The 17,406-nt window shown below is 43.5% G+C and overlaps 1 protein-coding gene across 1 annotated transcript in view; it reads left to right on the top strand.

Moving 5' to 3' along the window:
- Nucleotides 1–17,406, top strand: part of ppil2 (peptidylprolyl isomerase (cyclophilin)-like 2) — a 296,148-nt gene that overhangs the window by 222,219 nt on the left and 56,523 nt on the right. The window contains exons 15-16 of the mRNA XM_068005535.1: nt 11,691–11,808; nt 15,714–15,770. Coding sequence (XP_067861636.1) covers nt 11,691–11,808; nt 15,714–15,770 — 175 coding nt within the window. The remainder of the gene's footprint in view (nt 1–11,690; nt 11,809–15,713; nt 15,771–17,406) is intronic.

Here is a 17,406-nt window from a genome sequence, read left to right as displayed (position 1 = left end):
TTAACTGTATTGTCAATGGTTGCATTCTTTAGGAATGAGTATTTGGGTGATTTTTTTTTATCATTGGCAAGAGTGGGTATTGGAGAATTTGACCTGGTCCATTATCTAGCTCCAGGTGTGTTAACATTTGAGGAAATCTCCAGGCTGCACTATCTTGCTGTCCAAGTGTACAGCCACCTGTAATTTGTGAGGTAAAAATTGGGAAGTATCTGATGGAGAAGTGGAACTAAATAGTTTCTGTACTTCCTGCTTTACTTGTTTTTATGCAACCCAGGTATTTAACTCACCCACTTCTTGTTTCATTGTTCCTGTCTTAACTAAGCATTAATCTTTCTGGACAAAGGCATTAATGCAATTAATGGTGCAGTTTTTTGCAAGACAGATCCTGAGTCAACTTTGTTTTTCTAAAACCATCGAAATTGGTTCAACTTCTAACGTTTTTTGTGGTGCCCTTTGCATTCCCCAACATTGTATTTATATGTCCTGTTCATATAGGGGTATTCCATAGAAGAGCAGAATCATGAGGGAATCAGAGTGAAACCAGAATAAAGTCAGAGCACTCAAGGAAGGTGAAGATGAGGGAGAATGCTATAGGAAGGAGATGGAGTAATTATTGGCTGGTATATAATGGGCGTGCGCATTTGACTTTGGAACAGTAATTGCAGCAGTGTTACCTGACAAACGCAGCTAAGCAGTGTTTCTGGCTTGATACCAAAGGTTAAATGTCCCTTTGTAAGCCTTTAAAAATGCACTACATTGAAGAACAACAGTTGTGGTTATTTTTGCGCTATGTGATCTGCTGTCCTTTTCCACAGCCCGAGCTGTGTAACCCTTTAGTGAATAAGCCCGGGTTTTGAATACAAACCAGGATTGCTTCCACGAGAACTTCAGAGATGTCATCATTATTTGTGATGTGGAGATGCCGGTGATGGACTGGGGTTGACAATTGTAAACAATTTTCAGTGAATTTAAAATAAAATTGCTGGACTATAACTTGGTGTTGTAAAATTGTTTACAATCATTATTTGCATAGCTTGTTAAATTGGGAGTCATACAGTCAGCAACGGTAATTGCAGTAGTTACAGAACGAAAGTGCAAAATGCACATTTCTTATTGCATTTCCTTTCTAAGCAGATTGAGGGAAATGACACATTTGTTGATTGAGTTCACACCTCATGCAGTGCTTCACAATATCATAGCTGTAGACACAATCCCTGCATAGCATTTACTTTCTGTATCTGTTTCCATAACAGCTTCTATTTCACAAGGGACAATATAGACTTGTTGCTTGCATAATTTTTTGGTTTTATTTCTTTTATACTACATTCAAATCAAGATAAAGCCTAAGTCCCAAAACCATCTTTGCTCCTCTTGCTTACAATGAGTCCTTATGAAGACGGTTCCAAAAATTGTGCGTGGTAGATTCTTATTAATCAAATATGAGATTGCAATGCTGTAACACGTTTCAACTTATAATGAAATGTCATTTAGATACAAAGCAATAGTTCATTAGATAACAGTGTCATTATTACTGCTGAAGAGTTTCAATGAATAGTCACTAATCACACCCAAATCCTTTTCCACCTTTGCTGAGGAACGGATAGGGTAGTTCAGTCAATTGTGCACAGGATTCAGGGCCGGAAGGTCTCTGGTTCGATCCCTTACAGGGTTTGTTCAGCTTTTCATCATTCTAAGGTGGACAAAATAAGTATCATATCTCAGGATGAAGGAAAATGCATGATGCTGTTTTACAATTTTCAGCATTCCTGTTTCATTTTTTTTTTAAAAAAGGAAACTGCATTTAAATAACTGTCTGCAGCCCTGTAGAGTTACTAGGAGAGCTCTTTGCTTTTGTTGATGAAGATACCACATTGTCACTTATCTGTCCCTCATGGCTAACCTGCGTCAGTGGAGTCTGAGGCACTCACATTTAGTGAGTGTCAGTGAGCTCTGAAGAGCTCACAGTTACTGAGCGTTGGAGATGTGAGGAGTGCACTGCGAGTGTCAGTAGGGTCTGAGGCATGAGTTGGGTGGGTCTGAGTCAGAACTGGTGAGTGTGCATACCCTAGACCCCCCCAGCTGCACAGTCAAAGCATCAGGAGAGGAGTGCACATTCAAAGAAGGTTGATGGGGTCTGAGACCAAGAACCATCAGATTGACCTTTTCTAATGTCACTTTCTAGTTATATAATGGGTAACCTGGATTATTGTTACAATTTTCAGGTCTGCCTAGGATAGTCTCTCGAGTCCAGTGGTGCTGGTCACTCCCATAAGTGTTATGAAAATCTTTCATTCACGAGTGTGCCTGAACTGCCCAATATCTAGTCATACAATTACATAACCCAAGGTATTATAATAACCCAAGGTATTATAAGATCCCCTTGTTAGCCAAACTGGATACCTTGTCTTTCACACATGCCCTCATATGCATTTCTCCAATCTCTCCAAAGGTGGACTGAAACATTTAGTCAGACAAGGCCAAATACAAATCGTTCAGCTGCTTTTTTTTTATAGATAGCAAGTAACATACAGATTAACAGATGTCATCAAATTTCACCTTAATTCAACGAACTCCAGTACCCTCCTTGGGAACAAGTAATAATAATAATGTGCCACACCATTCCTATTTGCTTAACGTTTCCTGGTCAGCCTTCTGAATCTGAGTGGTTTTGGGCTGGAGATGAGTGATATTGCCCTCCCTAGGTTTCTTCCCCAGACCTACCAAGCTAGCTGGCTGGCTGACTCTGCGTGCCCCTTTGTCCTTTTCTCCTTCCGTTCCCAGTCAGTGGAACAGCTGCCCCTCTGGCTTCTTCCCCATTCAGTGGTTTGCCAGTAGGTGTGCCAGTACAACTGGCTACCTCTCCGTCCACTTTGAGGTATGGGTTTAAGGAAAACATCTCCTGCTACTCTCAATAAATAGAGATCTTCCTGGTTTAATGAGTCTGGGATGAGTCAATTGACTCTCATTGTCTCCTTTTGAAGAAGACAGTGCACCATGACATTCTACAAACTGGATCATCTAGCTTTAATACACATCTTCAATGCTTGCAACTTTTTAAAAATCTGTGCAAAATCAATGTTTTAAAACACAACACTTGAGTCATTCCCAAATCCTTTCTGTGAAGAAAAAAATGAGCAATAATGCTGAAACGTATCAGTAATTCTTTGTAGAATTTGAAATTTTAAAAGATTGCGCTATCTAATAGTAACAGACATATGCTTTATTGTTTGGGATGCGTGTGGCAACTTTAACAGCATTAGGTATCACGGTGCATATGTTTTTTTAGTCAAGTTCAGACGACCAAAATCTTTTCTTGTATGCTTCCTTATTCCTGACTTCAGTTGCTATACTCAGCCCTGATTATACAAAGTAACAAACAATTTTGTGTTTTGTGCAGTATTCCCCTTTTACCAGTCCAGGTATTATCCCAATTTATGTATGTTTATCCTGACGTACCTAATATGAAATTAGGAGCCTTGGACCAAAGCCAGGGCACTGTGAAAGTAATACTAGGATAATTAAAAATAGCACAGCACATGACATTTGCCAACAGACTGGCAGTCTCTAGACTTCCTTTTAGGAGTGTTACTGCTATTTACCACAATCTTTGTAACCTATCTAGCAAGGATTTCCAGTTCTGCAGTTATGTTACCTTCTCCCCATTTTAAAAGTTTGTTTCTCTCTGTCTTTAGGTCCCTGCCATGACACCTACTGTCCCATAACTCAGAGAGCAGCTGGGTGAGATGTTCCCAGACCAACTATCACTGTCACTTTTGAACCAGGAGTTGTGTGGGTTGACTTGCTCTCCATTTTAATTATCCATTCCTCCACTGTTGAAATATTTTGCTTGCCTCCTACGCGAAACAGCCTTTGTTTTAATTGGGAAACCAAAATAAAGGACAAAGGCCCAAAATGAAGGGCAGCACCAAGGGTGACAGAAAGAGAGAAGATGAAGTAAATCGGAAAGTAGTGATAAGGTGACCCCAAGTGTGGGTTTTAAAAGTCTGAAGATTGTAGAAGGAAAGAATGAGGGATGTAAGGAGTTGCAAGATTTTTAGGTTCTGGGAAATATTGGGCCCGATTTTACCAGGGGTGCGGGTTCCCGGCGGATGGGCAACGCGCCCTGTGAAAGTAGTGGGTTTCCCGCACGATCGTAGCAGGCAACCCACTAATTGGATTCACTTACCTGCTCCTCCGGGTTCCCCGCTGCTGATCTGCGCGTCGGGCGGGCTGCGTATGCGCAGTAAGATCTGTCAGCTGGAGGCGCTCTATTTAAAGGGGCAGTCCTCCACTGACAGATGCTGCAACCAATAGCAAAGATGACTGCATGGAGCAGCCCAGGGGGAAGGCTGCTCCCAGTTTAATGATGCCTCACCCCAGGTATCAATACATGGGGTGAGGAGGAGGGGGAGGACAGAGATCTTCCACCCGGCGAGCGGGAGGAAGCGGCCCGCCTCCGCCACCAGGAAGGCCTGGCTCGAGGTGGCAGAGGGGGTCACCTGCGCCACCAACATATCGCCCACCTGCACACAGTGCAGGAGGCGGTCCAATGACCTCAGTAGGCCAGCCAAAGTGAGTACACGTAGTCTTTCCCCTACACTCTGTCTGCCACATCACTGCCCCCACCCCACATCTCCTTCGGCACTGCCAACACTACTCTGTCACATCACCCCTCATACCCACTCAAACCCCATCCTCATCTTACCTGCACCTACTCACCTCGCCAGTACTCACCCCGCCACTACCACGCAACCCAATCCTCATACAATCTCATGGCTCTATCCCATACTCACCCTCTCGTGCATCTCTCTCACGGCCAGCCTCACTCAACCTGCCACCACCTGTGCTGCAGCCACAGGGCATGCATCACATATGTGCAGTAGGCAGCGTGAGGCAAACGTGTCGTGAGCATGAAGGGGATGCACAAGGGTGTTTGAGGGTTTGTCATGGTTGTTACTTATATTGAATTTCAGAACAACTCACATCACACATTATATTGGCACCACTACTGCCATGTCTTCGCCAATCCTGTCCGGTTTGTGCAATTATGCCGGCTCCTGGGTATCACTATGAGGACCCACCACTGATGCCACCCATTGTGTCACTGCAGAGTGGGTGTAGGTGTATTTGCAGGGCTCTTCTGCGCAGACGACTGAGACACATCGGCGGTGTCCCCGGTTGCACCCTGGAAGGCTGTGGAGGAGAAGTTCGGGAGGGCAGTGGTGACTTTGACAGCGACAGGTAGGAAGATGGTGCACGGGCCAGCCAGGAGCAGCTCGGCATGAAAGAGGCTGCAGATGTCCACGGCTACATGTCGAGTGACTCTGAGCCTCCGTGTGCACTGCTGCTCAGAGAGGTCCAGGAGGCTGAGCCTCGGTCTGTGGACCCTGTGGCGAGGGTAGTGCCCTCTGCGACGCATCTCTCACCGCGGTAGCCCTCCCTCCTGCTGTACAGGTGGATGTGTCACAGCACTCTGTTGTGGAGCTCCACGTGTCAGAGGTGGATGGCGAGGCTGGTGATGCTGTTCGCCCTCCGAGGAGGTCATGACTGCAGCTACGGCGGCCCCCATCCACAAGATGTACATCTGAGGGGGTCCGCAAGGTCGGTACATGTCTCCGGACCCCGGGGTAAGTGTGCAGGTTGGTGACTTTGACCGTGAGGAGGAGGGTGGTGGAGGCCAAACTTTGTCCCAAGTGACAGAGTGGCCTCCTGCAATGGGTGAGGGTCTCCCCCTCCCCCACCTGTCAAATAGACCTTTGCAGCTGCCACAGGCTGACAGCTGCAACACGTCCATTCGATCTGGGAGTGTTTCCCCCAGTGTGGAAAACAGTCCCATGTTGATCCAAAATCACACACAGTCCCTTAATCAGGTCAGTTAATGACCTGAAATAGCTAAGTAAATACTCTCAAGTGGCATCCCGCTGGCTTTAATTGCCTGCGGGATTCCCACCAGCGGGGGCTGCGTGCGCACGCCGTCGCGTCAGTGGGGAACCCGGAAGTGGGCGGGATCTGGTCGGGATCCTGGATTTCGCAATTTTCGAGGCCCCCCCGCCGAGAACGCACCCGATAGCGGCTGCTAAAATTGGGCCCATTGAGTCAGAATAAGAGATGTTGGGATGTGTTTTGATTTCAACACAGTGAGGATGTTGGGAAGAGGAAAAGCACGTAGGATGGCATATTTCGTTGTTTGGAAGGAACAAGAGGGGAAAGCTCAGAGGAGCACTAACCAAAATAGATGGACAAGAAGGGTTCCAACAGATAGCGATTATCTTGCTGCAATATGGAAGCACTTGTGGAACATCACAAGGGAGACTGCCCTGTGATGATACGTGGATTCAACTCATTGGTAAACCATGTCTGCCGCAGATGCTTTCTCAGATTAAGTGACATCAGTAATTCTCATAAACGATCCAGGCATTTTTTATGGAAGTTGGCTGACACTGCCTTATATGAACTCATAAAATAGCTGGATCCAGGAGTGTAATAATACAACTCCCTTGTGTTCTGAACTGAACATCCATGTCTTTTGCACATGCATTTTCAATTTGTCCAAAGACAGACCGACTTAATGTTGGATGAGGCATGACTTAGTTTGAATCATTAAATTGTGTTATTCCACAGGAAGGCTGTCCTCAAATTTTTTTTCTCCCAAATTGGCCTGGATTTTTTATTTGTTTTTTTTGCCTCGCCCAGGAGATCACATGGCTTTGGGCGGGGAACGGATGCACAAGGTATCACAAATTATGTGGGACAGACTGGATGGACCAGAGGGTCTTTTGCTGTCTGTCATTGTTCATATATTCTTAACGCAGATGTAGAGGAATAGGTATAATCAGATTCACTTATTGTAAACAATTTTACAACACCAAGTTATAGTCCAACAAATTTATTTTAAATTCCACAAGCTTTCGGAGGCTTCCTCCTTCCTCAGGTGAACGGTGTGGAAATGAAATTTTCGAATCCTTCGCATTTGAAAATCACAGAACAATGCCTGGTGATTACTGCCCGTTGCCAAGGCAATCACAGTGAGCAGTCAGAAAGGTGTCACCTAAAAGGCCACCGAATGTACAAACCCCCCAAAAAAAAGAGAGAGAGAAGGAAGACAGTCAATGACCCGTTATATTAAAAACAGATAACATTCGCTGGTGGGGTTACGTGTAGTGTGACATGAACCCAAGATCCCGGTTGAGGCCGTCCTCATGGGTGCGGAACTTGGCTATCAATTTCTGCTCGACGATTTTGCGTTGTCGTGTGTCTCGAAGGCCGCCTTGGAGTATGCTTCCCCGAAGGTCGGTGGCTGAATGTCCATGACTGCTGAAGTCTTCCCCGACAGGGAGAGAACCCTCCTGTTTGGCGATTGTTGCGCGGTGTCCGTTCATCCGTTGTCGCAGCATCTGCATGGTCTCGCCAATGTACCATGCTCTGGGGCATCCTTTCCTGCAACGTATGAGGTAGACAACGTTGGCCGAGTCACAGGAGTATGAACCGTGCACCTGGTGAGTGGTGTCCTCTCGTGTGATGGTGGTATCCGTGTCGATGATCTGGCATGTCTTGCAGAGGTTACCGTGGCAGGGTTGTGTGGTGTCGTGGACGCTGTTCTCCTGAAAGCTGGATAATTTGCTGCGAACGATGGTTTGTTTGAGGTTGGGTGGCTGTTTAAAGGCGAGTAGTGGAGGTGTGGGGATGGCCATAGCGAGGTGTTCGTCATCATTGATGACATGTTGAAGGCTGCGGAGAACATGGCGTAGTTTCTCCGCTCCGGGGAAGTACTGGATGACGAAGGGTACTCTGTTGGTTGCGTCCCGTGTTAGTCTTCTGAGGAGGTCTACGCGATTTTTCGCTGTGGCCCGTCGGAACTGTTGATCGATGAGTCGAGCATCATATCCCATTCTTACTAGGGCGTCTTTCAGCGTCTGTAGGTGTCCATCGCGTTCCTCCTCGTCTGAGCAGACCCTGTGTATTCGCAGGGCCTGTCCATAGGGGATGGCCTCTTTGACGTGGTTAGGGTGGAAGCTGGAAAAGTGGAGCATCGTGAGGTTGTCCGTGGGCTTGCGGTCGAGTGAGGTGCTGAGGTGCCATCAAAGACGGGCGGCCTTCGAGACACAAAAGACAACGCAAAATCGTCGAGCAGAAATTGATAGCCAAGTTCCGCACCCATGAGGACGGCCTCAACCGGGATCTTGGGTTCATGTCACACTACACGTAACCCCACCAGCGAACAAATGTTATCTGTTTTTAATATAACGGGTCATCGACTGTCTTCCTTCTCTCTCTTTTTTTTGGGGGTTTGTATATTCGGTGGCCTTTTTAGATGACACCTTTCTGTCTGCTCACTGTGATTGCCTTAGCAACGGGCAGTAATCACCAAGCATTGTTCTGAGATTTTCAAATGCGAAGGATTCGAAAATTTCATTTCCACACCGTTCACCTGAGGAAGGAGGAAGCCTCCGAAAGCTTGTGGAATTTAAAATAAATTTGTTGGACTATAACTTGGTGTTGTAAAATTGTTTACAATTGTCAACCCCAGTCCATCACCGGCATCTCCACATCACAGATTCACTTAGTTCAATCGGTACAACTCATCTTCTCATAATGACATGAAAATAAAAACCATGCTATGCTACCCCCACTTCTGTGGGTCGTCTTACTTAACATAAACAGAATAAAGCTTCTGCATTTAATTCTACATTCCAGGACAGGACCTCCTCTCCCTGCCACCTCCTGTCTTTTGCAGCCTGTCTGAGCAGTGTCCTGTTCCCCAAAATAATAGACTGGCTTTTGATAACGGTATCTCTCTTCTTAACCTACCCTTCACAGACAGACTGATTTCAAAACATTATCCAACATACTGAGTGAGGGGTGTTGCTGCAATTATCCAAACAAACTAACCTATCATTCATTGTTTAGTCTCTGGGAAAAAGAGCTTCCATTTAGCATATTACCTGCCCTTCGTCTGGGTACCAAACTCATGAGAATGTGCATTGCTTTTGAAAACCCAGCTTTAAAGGTAACTCTTTATCCCAATTTTTTTCTATGGAAAAATTATCAAAAATGCTGAAACGTTATGAGCACAAAAAGTCATGCTTTTCTAATTGGCTCAAATTTCCTAGGAACCAACCCAAGAATGCTCCTGTTTCATATCTGGAAACGTTCACCTGCACCAGTAACCACCACCCCACCCAAAAAAAAGGTTACAACGTAGGAGTTTTCATATCATTTGGTTCACCACAAGCAATGCTTTGGGAATTTACCAGTATTGTATAATAAAACATTGTTCATTTCATGGTATAACACTCCTTTTGTTATAAAATAAGTATCCTCCAATTTATCATCAGCAAAGCCACTGTAGAGTTGCTATTAATAAACACATATATAAAGATGCACATACACATATGTATCTTCAGTGATAGTGAACAAAACTTATTCTCTATAACTACACAAACAAATATCAGGCACAACTTTAAAAGTAATACTGAGTAGCTGCAAACAATCAGAATACCAAAGGTTACCTTTGAACCTCAACCAGAATGGCAGTCGAGAAGAGGCTGGTGCTGGGTACATTGCTGTTACTCTGTTCACTACTCACTGATGAGATTAAAGCATGATTTCTTGTTATTTTTTGATAATAAACTGCTTTCCTTATTGCTGAAGACTTGCACGTTTTTAAGCCTTGATAATTTCTTCTGCAAACTTCAGTGGTTAAGATTCATTCGACCAGGAATTACTGGGAAGTCATGTCATTATAATGATGCATAAACGGCGCTCATCATTATTAATTCGTAAAAAAATCTAGGAATTTGTGGAGTAAAAGCGTTATGGCATGAGTTCCATAAATTGCTGGACGATTTGTGCCATTAGTATTGCCAAAGCCAGTAAATGGCCCTTCTCGTTGTGACGCTCCCCATTGAACTTAATGACAATCGTAAAATTGCTGGATTTACGATGTTATTGCAAATTCTTCCCGCCACAGCCAATTTAGGGCTGGTAAATAATATCGTAGAGGACCCTGTTAAAGCCGGTCCTGACATGACTCTCAACCTTGAAGGCCCAGAAAGGGACTAATGAAGCTGTGGAGTCTCACTCCGGTGGGTAGTGAATTGTTCCTGGAGGGTTTTTTATGCTTATAATCTGGCTTGATGGTATTTTTGTGCCAGTCTTGCTATCCACACTTCTGTTAATGTTGGAACATTCTTTCAAAATTCTTTCAAAATATAACAATTTGGGATACAGTATATCAGTAATTTGAAATATGACATGAGGTAAGTGTAGCATGCTTGGGAGGAAAAAGGTTCCCAAAGCTCTTCACCACTGGGGTTCTCCTTGTGTCTGGATCTGTTGTAGACTAATTCATAGAGATTAATTGCTGTGATTAGTCAGCAACTCCGTTATCGTTGTATCATATGACTACTAGGATGGTAGAAGGTGAACTAGATGGACCTTGGTCTTTTTTTCGTCCAGCAATTCCTATGTTCCTATGAAAGCAGTGCAATGGTGCACCCACTGGGTGTTCCACTGTTCCAGATCATGATGGACGGGGCTGCTGGTTCTTTACTTTATGGGTCAAGAATGTTTGTACATTTCGCACACCTACCCTACTATTCACACATTAACTTCTCAAGGCCCAATGCAGCAATTCCCAAACACAACTGGGCTACAATGTCCTCTTCTGCTTGCTTTTTCTTACTTTTCCTTTCTGACTCTTTTTTCTCTCTTAATCCACACTCTTTCCTCCTCTTTATTCCTTTTTCTGTCTCTATATTTTGTCTGACTCATCCTATTTCCTTCTCTTGTCTTTCACTCTGTTTCTTTCTCTAATCTTTACTTTCATTGGTTAAAAGAGATACGCCATTGGGCACGGCGTTCATGAGGTCCCAGATGCGGCATTGACATCGCTGTATCATTAGTGGATCAACGTCCCAGCATAAGTCCAATTAACATCGTTCACCACCACTGCTGCAGTTTCTGGCCCATTACAGCCTCACTGAGCAGTGAAATGCAACTGACAGATTATAACGGTCTTACACATCTGACTGCTAAGTGCCATCATTTTTGTTTGGTGAATTGACACCCATAATTTATGAGGAGAAGATGAATTATCAGAATCGTTCTCATGAATGGAAAAAGATTGAGAATGCCGTCATCGGGTACTGCATTTGAGCACTGCGGCAGCCATTATGATGTTGGAAGGGGAAAGACTCTGCTTGTGTTTGGCATTGTTGGATACACTTGCATGTGTGATATTGATCTGCCTACAATGTCACTGAATTGCAATATTTTTCTCAATTATGCATTCTAAAACAAAACACTATATTTAAAAGTGCAAAAAACTCATTTATCATGGGGTTAATGGTTCCTCTCGTGTTGTGGCACGCCATATCGATCATCATCATCATCGGTCAGCAGAAATAAGGATATATGTTGCTTCAAAACGTTTCTCTGCTCCGGAAGTGGTGAAGTTCCACATCCACTTGCTGCCAGTTGTGTGTTTTATGGAGCAGCAGTACAGAATTGTGGGCGTGAAGTACTCCGCTTCCCCAATCGATCATTTCCCTTCTATGCTAATACCTGGCAATGACCCTTCTATGTGCAGTTGTCATTGCTTACAACATGAACTGCTTATGATTGAAAGCCTATATGGTAAACATAGAGATGTGCTTTATATCAGTATGTTTCTCCCTGTATGCTTTCAGGTGGAGAGTCGTACTGGGGGAAACCTTTCAAGGACGAGTTCAAACCCAACCTCTCACACGCAGGTCGAGGCATCCTCAGCATGGCCAACACAGGCCCCAACTCCAATAAGTCGCAGTTGTAAGTGACTGTCCAATGGCCTCCATTTGTTCTCCCCAATCTTTCAAGAGAGGAAGATAGTTGCAAACTGTTTCTTTTGTTAGGTTTTCTGAAAGTAACATGTTGATAAAATTCTCTTTGTGAAAATTTTTATTTCAGACATTATTTTGGATATTTCATACCAAATGGAAAAAGTGCATGAGTGTGTTTCAATTCTGGTTCTTCATGGAAACTGAACCATTAAGAGTCCTTGTGGAAGTAACCACTCCCCCTTCGTTTCCATTATGTAGAATTCTCATTCACTGCCACAAATCCTGGTTCCAGGCATGAAATATACACCACTTACCTTAATTCCTGTTGACTGATGCACTGAATACCCTTAGTTCATCAGGTTTTCTTAACATGATGAGTTCCTCAATTCAGGCATGAGGAGTAGATAAAGAGTGAAGGTATTACTTTCCCAGAGGGCAAGTCATCGGAGCCATTTTTGATCACCATCTAGTGGGCAATTCCATGCATCTTTGGCAGAGGCTTGGGAGTAAATCGGTGCTTGTCTTCTGAGGAAAGAAACAGTGAGTGGGGGAAAAAACAAAAAATACATTTAAGATGGATAATAATTTCTTGGTAGATGAGATGTATATTGTGCATGGTTAGGATTCAATTATATTGCAGTGTTTAAGTAGAACTTTCTTCTTCCTTTTATGGTTATTAGGGTAAGCAGGGGACTGTAGGGTATCTGAATCTAGGTTACATCCTTTACCCACAATGCTTAGTAGGAAACAGATTTTCTTGACCTTAATAAGTATCCACAGAATACTCCAAGCAGAGGAATAAGAAATAGCTAAGAAATGTTTTCATTAAATGGATGGAATAATGGGAAAAGAAATGAAAGGAATGAGTTCACTGCTGGGCTCCAAATCTCCCCTTAAAGCGGCCAAATTGGAAGCCATAATAAAGTAATTAAATTTTAACGAACCCGATCCATATGTTCGATATCCACATCCTACACAAATGGGTATGCTTTTTAATGCCCCTTCACCCATCTGGATATCTAATTTCAAACATATTCACACCAGGAGAGTAGATAATTGGCCCAGAAATTGCGTTAAAAAGAAAGGTGAGCTCAATAGTGCTCACCGTTGTTAGTGATGAAATCAAGGAGCAGGTTTCGGCGTTTACACATGCTTAGTCAAGCACGGAAATCCGGAACTTGCTCCTCCTGGTTTGCCAGTGATATGACAGCTTTGAATTAAAGGGACATCGCCAGCTGGAATCAATGGGCCAGTGCCAACTTGCTGTTCTGCCCACAATATCGCCACAAAACAGGTACACTTAAATATACCAGGTCAAAACTAAATTTTAACATAAGAAATAGGAGCAGGAGTAGGTCATATGGCCCCTCGAGCCTGCTCCGCCATTCAATAAGATCATGGCCGATCTTCAACCTCAACTCCACTTTCCTGCCCGATCCCCATATCCCTTGATTCCCCTAAAGCCCAAAAATCAACAGTGCGGTAAGTCTTAATGACTGCCAAATAACTGAAAATTAACTTTTTAAAACGTGCAGTCTCATTGCTCCTTATTTTAATAGTTTTTGGTCATTAAAAATTTTTCTTTAAAAAATATCAAAAAAAAATGTTTTACTTTTTCCTTCTGCCTCTTATTTAATTCAATTATTTCTCACCCTCTTTTTTTTCACTGTCTATAACAGTTTTTACAGATTATTTTAGTGTTGTACCTTTCACTTCCTGGATTTTACGTTTCAGCTTGCAGTAACATAGAAACATAGAAAATAGGAGCAGGAGTAGGCCATTCGGCCCTTCGAGCCTGCTCTCCTATTCAATATGATCATGGCTGATCCTCTATCTCAATACCATATTCCCGCTGTCTCCTCATACCCCTTGATGCCTTTTGTGTCTAGAAATCTATCTAGCTCCTTCTTAAATATATTCAGTGACTTGGCCTCCACAGCCTCCTGTGGTAGAGAACTCCACAGGTTCACCACCCTCTGAGTGAAGAAATTTCTCCTCATCTCAGTCCTAAATGGCCTACCCCGTATCCTGAGACTGTGACCCCTCGTTCTGGACACTCCAGCCAGGGGAAACATCCTCCCTGCATCCAGTCTGTCTAGCCCTGTCAGAATTTTATAAGTTTCAATGAGATCCCCTCTCATTCTTCTAAACGCGAGTGAATACAGGTCGAGTCGACCCAATCTCTCCTCATATGACAGTCCTGCCATCCCAGGAATCAGTCTGGTGAACCTTCGCTATACTCCCTCTATGGCAAGTATATCCTTTCTTGGTAAGGAGACCAAAACTGCACACAATACTCCAGGTGTGATCTCACCAAGGCCCTGTATAACTGCAGTAAGACATCCTTGCTCCTGTATTCAAATCCTCTTTCAATGTAGGCCAGTATATCATTTGCCTTCCTAACTGCTTGCTGCACCTGCATATTTGCTTTCAGTGACTGGTGTACGAGGACACCCAGGTCCCTTTGTACAGCAACATTTCCCAATCTCTCACCATTTAAATAATACTCTGCCTTTCTGTTTTTCCTTCCTAAGTGGATAACTTCACATTTATCCACATTATACTGCATCTGCCACGTATTTGCCCACTCACTCAACTTGTCTAAATCGCCTTGAAGCCTCTTTGCATCCTCCTCACAACTCACAATCCCACCTAGTTCTGTGTCGTCAGCAAACTTGGAAATATTACATTTGGTTCCCTCATCCAAATCATTGATATATATTGTGAATAGCTGGGGCCTAAGCACTGATCCCTGCGGTACCCCACTAGTCACTGCCTGCCACCCCGAAAAAGACCCATTTATTCCTACTCTCTGTTTCCTGTCTGTTAACCAATTTTCAGTCCCTGCCAGTATATTACCCCCAATCCCATATGCTTTAATTTTGCACACTAACTTCTTATGTGGGACTTTATCAAAGGCCTTCTGGAAATCCAAATAAACCAAATCCACTGTTTCTCCCTTATCTATTCTACCAGTTACATCCTCAAAAAACTTCAGTAGGTTTGTCAAACGTGATTTTCCTTTCATAAATTCATGTTGACTTTGTCCAATCCCGTTGATATTTCTAAGTGTCCTGTTATCACATCCTTTATAATAGACTCTAGCATTTTCCCTACTACTGATGTTAGGCTAACCGGTATGAAGCTCCCTATTTTCTCTCTCCCTTTTTTAAATAGTGCGGTTACATTTGCCATCCTCCAATCTGCAGGAACTATTCCATAATCTATAGAATTTTGGAAGATGACAACTAATGTATGCACTATTTCCATGGCTACCTCTTTTAGGTAATTGTTCGCAGCTTGTCAGAAATACTGCAATCTGATTGGTCGAGGGGAGTGAGTGATGCTCTCGCTTCTCCCATGAGTCCTAGCTTCACTGGAACTAACGCTGGGCTCTTCTCCACTTCCTATTAGAGGAAGTGCATCAGTAAAGACCGCAGTGAGTTAGTGGGTTAGTATAAATCTATGGAGCGACGAGCACAGATTGTTCACTGCTCTGAGCAATTTCTGGGCCAATAGGTTTTAGTCTGAAGTCGATGACACCATAACTTCGAGCCTCTTTAAATAACCACCAATAATAGCCGTAAATGAAACCTGTCTGTTAAATGTACAGCTTGTTTACCTTTCTATTTACAAAAAGTGTTAGTTTCTGTCTGTAAACGTTAAGTGCTCTTTATGGGCCCTTTAAACCTGGAGATAAAATCTGCTGCTATATTTTTAAGTTGTGATTTTTTTTTTGCTTTAATTTGTTCCTTCCTAGTGCTCATTATTCACTGTTTCAGACAACACCCAGCTAAAAGCTGCTCTGCTACTTACAAGCCGAACAAGATTTTTTTTTTAAAATGGCAACCAGAGCTCAAGAGTGTGTTTTTACAATGGTTTCTTCTGTCTTAGCTTCATTACGTTCCGTTCATGCGTCTACCTGGACAAGAAGCACACAGTCTTCGGAAGGTAAGAGATACTTGACGCTATCAGCACATGGTAGAGGGGACGTTAAAAGGGAAAAAAAATCTGCCAATGTCGGAAATACACAGCAGGTCAGTCAGCATCTGTAAAGAGAAAGGGTGGGTTAATATTTTGGGTGTAAACCTTCATCAGTGCCGTGCTATGGGTTTCAGCTGGCGTTAGGGGAGAAAAAAGAAATAAGTCAGTGGTCCTCATTACCCTCACAAGGCATAGTGCCCCACCTCACCAGCCTGCATTCAAATTCTTGGATTAGTATATTAATTTGTAACTGTGCCCATACCGTGTGAAGGTGACACCCTAACCAGCCAGTGATTCCTGGTAGTTTTGAAACTATCGCAGCTGTAAAGCTGAAGGAATTTTTCTCCCAATGTGTCAGACTTGAAAAATATGAAGTCTGAGACTAGGAAATAGAGGCACGTGGCAGGAGGTGAATAGGGTTCTGTTCTTTTAGTGCCAAACATGTTGGAGCCAGTCCAGGAGAGTGTTTAATAACATAGGGTTTCTAACTGGGGTCTTCGGACCTCATTCATTTCATGAAGGGACCATCACCAGATCTTTCTTTGTCTCATCAGCTTCCTATATTTTTCTGTATTTATTGACTTACCAGCATGTAATTCATGTTGCTGGATACAAATTTTAAAATGTTTGTGGTTTTGAAACCCCTGTATTCTTTTTGGTGGTTCACACTCCAAGCGTGTGTTTGTACTTGCAGAGGGTCCCTCACACCGAGAAATGTGAAAACCACTGATTTACAGACAGCTCCAGTGTGGGAGATCACGTCATTGTTTAGCTGTGCGACTCTATACAGCAAGGAAGCAAATACATGAATCTCCCATCCGATGCAAGAAATTTGATAGTTATATGCCGCATTTGAAAATTTCAGTTTCTTTAGAGATTTACCCCCTCATCTGCATTCACCATATACATCTCTGTGCCTGTGTACATGAGAAAATTTTCTTCACCCTTTTTCCCAGGCTCCATCCTGCCTCATCCACAGAGCAGCAGAGATGCTGAGAGCTATGTTGGGTTCTGAAGGCTCACTCACCCACTGATCTGGCTTGAAATTGTTTACAATGGGCTTTCAAAAAAGAGTGAAAATTAGCCTTTGTAGTGCACCCCCATTCTCACAAACCTCCCATGGCTTACTGTCCCCCAACACATTGAGTTCAAAACCCTTGCTGTCATTTACAAATACCTCTACAGCCTCTGTACCCACCCCCAGCTCGACGTCCCAGCCTGTGCTCTTCAATCCTCTGATTTTGGCCTCCTGTCCCCTCTTTCTGCTCCATGACTGGTGCCCGAGCCTTCAGCCATCTCGACCCTAATGTTTGGAACTCCCTCCCTAAACCGTCTGCCTCTGCTCCTTTCCCTGCCTTTAAAAACCTCCTGAAAACTTTTTTAGCCATGATTTTGCTCATCTCTAACAACTGTTGTATTACTACTCTGTATCCATTTCTCCTCTGTGAAGCACCTTGGGACATTTTCTATGTTAAGGGCACTGGGGCAAATTCAGTATGGCTGTGTTCCTTGACATGCAACGTATGAGACTAGTGGTGTCAAGAAATCAGGACTATGATGTTACAGTAAAGCTCTCCAAACATTTAGCATTCTCACTTAATTT

The sequence above is a fragment of the Heptranchias perlo genome, chromosome 25 (assembly GCF_035084215.1).
Source record: "Heptranchias perlo isolate sHepPer1 chromosome 25, sHepPer1.hap1, whole genome shotgun sequence".
Lineage (NCBI taxonomy): Eukaryota > Metazoa > Chordata > Chondrichthyes > Hexanchiformes > Hexanchidae > Heptranchias > Heptranchias perlo.
The sequence above is the reverse complement of the archived record's forward strand: the minus strand, read 5'-3'. Positions and strand labels throughout refer to the sequence as shown.